Source organism: Ipomoea triloba, chromosome 5, assembly GCF_003576645.1.
Source record: "Ipomoea triloba cultivar NCNSP0323 chromosome 5, ASM357664v1".
Taxonomy (NCBI): domain Eukaryota; kingdom Viridiplantae; phylum Streptophyta; class Magnoliopsida; order Solanales; family Convolvulaceae; genus Ipomoea; species Ipomoea triloba.
Window position 1 is genome coordinate 2204352 of NC_044920.1, and position 5120 is coordinate 2209471.

The 5120-nt window shown below is 34.9% G+C and overlaps 1 protein-coding gene across 2 annotated transcripts; it reads right to left on the reverse strand.

Annotated features, from left to right (window-relative positions):
* Window positions 1-380: 380 nt before the first annotated feature.
* On the reverse strand, window positions 381-3490 carry LOC116020965 (protein yippee-like). Of its 2 annotated transcripts, XM_031261544.1 has the most exons (6): window positions 3409-3490; window positions 3061-3170; window positions 2155-2198; window positions 1562-1670; window positions 1415-1470; window positions 671-755 (listed from the first exon to the last, which is right to left on the reverse strand). In XM_031261544.1, the coding sequence occupies exons 2-6, from the start codon at window positions 3154-3156 to the stop codon at window positions 671-673; spliced, it is 390 nt and encodes a 129-aa protein (XP_031117404.1). In that variant the 5' UTR covers window positions 3157-3170; window positions 3409-3490. The 2 variants fall into 2 exon arrangements, with proteins under 2 accessions (XP_031117405.1, XP_031117404.1); XM_031261545.1 differs by lacking the exon at window positions 3409-3490 and having other exon boundaries at window positions 381-755; window positions 3061-3156.
* Window positions 3491-5120: the final 1630 nt, after the last annotated feature.

The following is a 5120-nucleotide window of genomic DNA, read 5'->3' on the forward strand; positions in this document are numbered from 1 at the left end:
AGTCAATTTAGAATTATTTGACAACTATTAATTGTTTGACTTGGTTTAAAAGTCAATATAAGTGTTTGGTTAATCAATTTTTTGTAACTCTAAAATACTAAAATTCAAAAAGTTACTCAAAACAACTTTTTCAATTAGCTTTTTGAGAAAAGAAATTATACCAAACAGCTATCAACTAACAGCTAATTTACTAAACACTTTTCTACAATCAGCTAATGTTATCAATTAGTTATACCCTCTAACCTAATAATTTAACAGCTAATAGTCGTTTCCCAAACAGGGCTTTTAAGTTTAAACGGCATTCTCATATATACTTGATTCACAAAACTTGAACATGAAACTTTAAAAAATCAAACTTCTTTCACTTAAACCACAAGCAGTTGATAAGAAACTGACATCATATCATTATTGGATTACTAGGTTTCACATTTTCAATGATGAGTTAGGTGTCTGGCTAAGCATACTGAACTACGCAACTTCAACAACTTATAAACAATGTTCACAATATGGATAAGGATAAATGATTCTAAGATTCATACATGATACTTAGCAAGCTATAGAAGGTGTCAAATGACTTAATTATCAGTTTCAGAATCCAAAAGTTCAACAAGAACAATGGGGGAGATTGGAGAATGTACAGGTGGTTATGAAATCGGATCCGAAATGGATATCAAACATCATCCGCATCGCTTCCTGCGACGCGCGCTTCATGGTTGATCCAGTAGTTGTTTCCTTCCGGACCGGAAATCTTAAACCTGTTCATTAAAGTTAATAAAGAAATCTAATTAATGAATTTACATGTGTTTGGTTTCCTTGTTTCTTTATTTTCATGTGGTTGGCTAGGTTGAAGTGGGGTGTGCTTTAGTGGAACCATCATAGGCCTCTACAAGGTTCGGTGGTTTAGCCTAGGGGCGTAGGTAAGCAAGCTACTAGTCAGCTACTTGGACTCAATTTGATTATGTTCAAATTCTATTCAGTTACTCTTGAGTCGAGCTCAAACTCGATTAGTTCGAGTAATGATTCGAGTTGAATTCGAGCATCCTACGACTTGACTCAATTTTTAAATTTTTTATATACTCCGTAATTTATATATAATATTACAAATTTAACTAATATATTTATATCTATATATTATACAAAGGCTATAATCTTAATGTAATATTTAGTTATATTATGATATTTGGTTGTAAAATACTCATTATTATAATTTTTTTGAGTAAAAAAAAAAATCTCTATCCTATTCAAGTAGAGCTCGAATAGCTCGAAAAATTAGAGCTTAGTCAAACTCAAGCTTCAATTTTTTTAATCAGGCCAAGCTTCGAGCTTTGACTATTCAAGCTCGGCCAAACTCAATATCACCCCCACTTTATATATATATATATATATATATATATATATATATATATCATCTGACCTCTCAAGGACTGATCTCCCTTCTTTGTACTTCTGATCCTTCTCATAAGCAGTTTCCTGAAATTATTGATCAGATGAGTAACTCGCATTATAGACATAAGAGAGCAATTTGGGACTAAGAGAGAGATTTTTCCGGGTCTGAACTCACATATTTCCAGCCAACAATTGACCCACAACGGACACAGAAAATGTCTGCAACAGTGTGCAAGCCAGTCGTCATCATTCTATCTTCATTCTTCCCAGAAGTAACATTCACTCTGCCAATTCAAATTTCAGATCAAAAGAATATATAATAGCCAAAAAGCATGCTGTCTTTCAAAATCTCCCTGACCCCAAAGATACAGATTGTAATCAAACAGATGGCTAGAAGTGCGAAATATTGTTTAGCCAAAGTAATGCAACTCTCAAATCACGACCAATTTGAAAAGATATTCTGGAATCTGGAGTCCAGAACAATGGTCAATTTGCATTTAACATTCATGGTTCTCAATTAGTTGTGCACTTAAAGTTCCTTTAAGTCACGTGCCAGTGCACCGAGCAAATGAAATCAAGGAAATGATGTTCTAAATCTCACTGCTTTCAACTATACCGGTTGGAGAGTACGAAGACAGTAAGTTATCTAAATGATTTTGCTTCTGGGATCTCAATTACATGCCATGCCATTTTAAAATTAAAGCTAATGTTACATTAAATCATTCACTGCGACTAGCAGATTGAGTGTGCAGAATCAAGGAGACTTACACCTTATTGAAGAGGTAAGCCTTCCCATGTCTGCACTGGAAAGCCTGAAGGAAAGAACAGAAACAGAAAATGAAATCCGGTCAACGGAGACCCCTAAATGCAGTGCTTACACACTAAAAATAGAATTACTTAAAATATGCAACTAGCCAAATAAACACTTGAAAATATCTATGAAGTCAGGGGCTTTTGTACCCATGTCTAAGATTAAACTAAAACGTTGAAGGATATGACTGGATGTTACGATAGGCAAGTGGAGAGAAACTCTAGCATATTAAGTTTAACAAAACAGGAATCCAAAAAGAACTACATCATTCCTGTTTACTAATCCAAAAATGAGGTTATAAGTACACAAGTGCCCATCAAATTCAAGAACTGGGAAAAATCTTCTTCGATTTTATCCTATCAGCATCAACAGGCACGCATATTCCCCTTTTACCCAACCTGTTTTGGCACAATGCTAAACCTCTCAGATATATTCTTATCCTAGACTATCTAGATAATCGAGCAATTGATCAAACAGTTCTGGCAAGCATAACACAGATTACTCTTCTGAAATTTTACCATGAAAGCACAGAATACAATCCTGAAATTGATTGATCAAAATTAGTGTATACATAAAGTAGCTAAGCAAAAAGGATCACAGTCCAATCTAATCCAAACTCAACCAGTACACACAAAACAACTTAAAATGAATCCTAAACTCTATTCTCCCACCACTAAAGCAACTGATAAACAAAATTTAAAAATAAACACATGATAAAACGATAAATCGATCACCGATCAAGCATGAATAACACTAAATTGTTCCGATTTAAAACCTCAGACAGCAAATTGAACAGAAATCGCGAGAAAACAAGTTGTAAAAGATTGAAATCTGTGATGGATTAAGGAGGGGATAAATCTAACCTTGGAGAGTATATCCTCAGAAACAGCAAGATGAGTTCCACAGTGCTTGCAGCTATAGACTTTGCCCTCGAGATTCACCACAAACAGCCTCCCCATCTCCTTCTCTCTCTCTTGAACAGCAAAAAGGGGCGGAGAAATGCGAAATTGGAGAAAAATCAGTGAAGAAAAAGAAGACTTACGAATTAAGCATGTAGGATTTTGGTGAGTTTGATTGATCGTCAGTGCATTGAACGCGCAGAAGCGGACGAAAGAAAAGTCCAAAGCGGAAAAGATGAAGGAGGAGACGAAGAAGAAAAGTGGCAATGAAATTGAGATGAAGAGGGAGCAGTAGAGTATAGGAGGAGTTACCTTACAAGTACCGCTACCGTTCGGCTTAGAACCAAAGACTACTCTTCACGCACAAATGGCACAATGCTCTGTTGTAGTGTTGTACACCCATTTTTCTTGTGAGGTGGACCCCACTACTCCGTCAACTTCCACGATAAAATACTCCGTAAAAAAAATCTAATTTTTCGCGTTAAAAAAAAGTTAAAACATATTTTCCAAAAAAAAAAAAAGTTAAAACATTGGTGCGTTTTGACTTTGGAGATCCTATTTTCTGAGTTTTTAATGTTTGACAAGATTTACAAAATTAAAATCATGAAAAATCAATTCTGGTTAAAGAAAAAAATTATCTTATTTTTTCAGAAAATAATTTTTTTTTTTTTTTAAGGGGAAGTCATTTTCTATGCCTCTTCTCTTCGCTTCTTTGGACATTCTTCCTCAGCCAATTGCCTTCTACCAGAGAAGGCGCCCGTCGGAAGGCGACCAACTGATCAACTCCCATCGGAGAAGGCAAACAGTTGGTCGCCTTCTTTGAGATAGGAAGGCAACCAGTTGGTCGCCTTCCATCCCTGGTAGAAGGCGACTAGCGCCTATTAGACCGTCGCCGATCACCGATTTTTTCTTCGGAGTTGACCGGATGAAATTTATGGTATTTATTCTTTTTCTTTTTTGCTCATTTTCTAAAAACATGAATTAACACACCAAGACAATTTTCTGCTCCATAAAATAAACTTTTACTCCATAAATTTTATTTTTATTATCATTGGAGCATGACTATTGTTTTTGTCACTTTTGATCTCTCCCTCTATTAATTTAGTGAGAATTCGTCAAAATTCATACATTTAAGGAAAAATGGTCAAATAATTCCTTGAACTTTACGTAAGAATTCTATTAGGTCCATACACTTTTTAAACTAGCAATTAAATTCATCAACATTGTATTTTGGTACAATTAAGTCCAAAAATCGATTAGTGACATACTATAACAAGTCACTGGATCCTGTCAAAATTCTGGCCACTTCCAACGATATTTCCGATGAATCAACGTTAGAAAAAACTGGAGAAGGCAACCACTACAAGATCACGAGATGCAACCATAGCTATTGTAGAGCACGACGATCTTCGTCCTCATCAATAGATACGGTACTACAAGACAGAGAGAAGGATCATTGCCAAGATCTACATGAAGACCTTCGTCCTCATTTATAATATATGGTTGATATGGTAGCCATTTGGCTGGCCATGGCAATATACTTTTTTTAATTATTAAATCATATACATGCCAAAAAATAAAAGGCTAAACACACACATCATCAAATTTTCTTTTGACATGTTAACCATCAACTCAATGCTAACCCACTAGGTAATTTTTAATGAGAAAGTAGTAATTACACTTTTTCAAGATCAGCTATTTTTTTTAACTCGCTTAGTTGGTGTAAGTGGTCATGCACTCTCATCCTTTAAAAGAGGTTGAGATTTCAAACCCCTCTTGGCTCTGTTTGGCAGAGCTTATTTAGGAGCTTATAGCTTATTTTAAGCTACTAATAAGCTATAAGCTCTGTTTGGTAATGTTCCTAAAATAAGCTAGTAGCTTAAAATAGGAGCTTATTTTTGAACGCTACCTAAGATAGCGTTTCAAAATAAGCTATTAGCTTCCTAACTTTTTTTCCATCTTTAACCTTATTATTTTAAAGAAATGACATCATTTACCCTTCCCAATTAAAACCCTTTTCTATT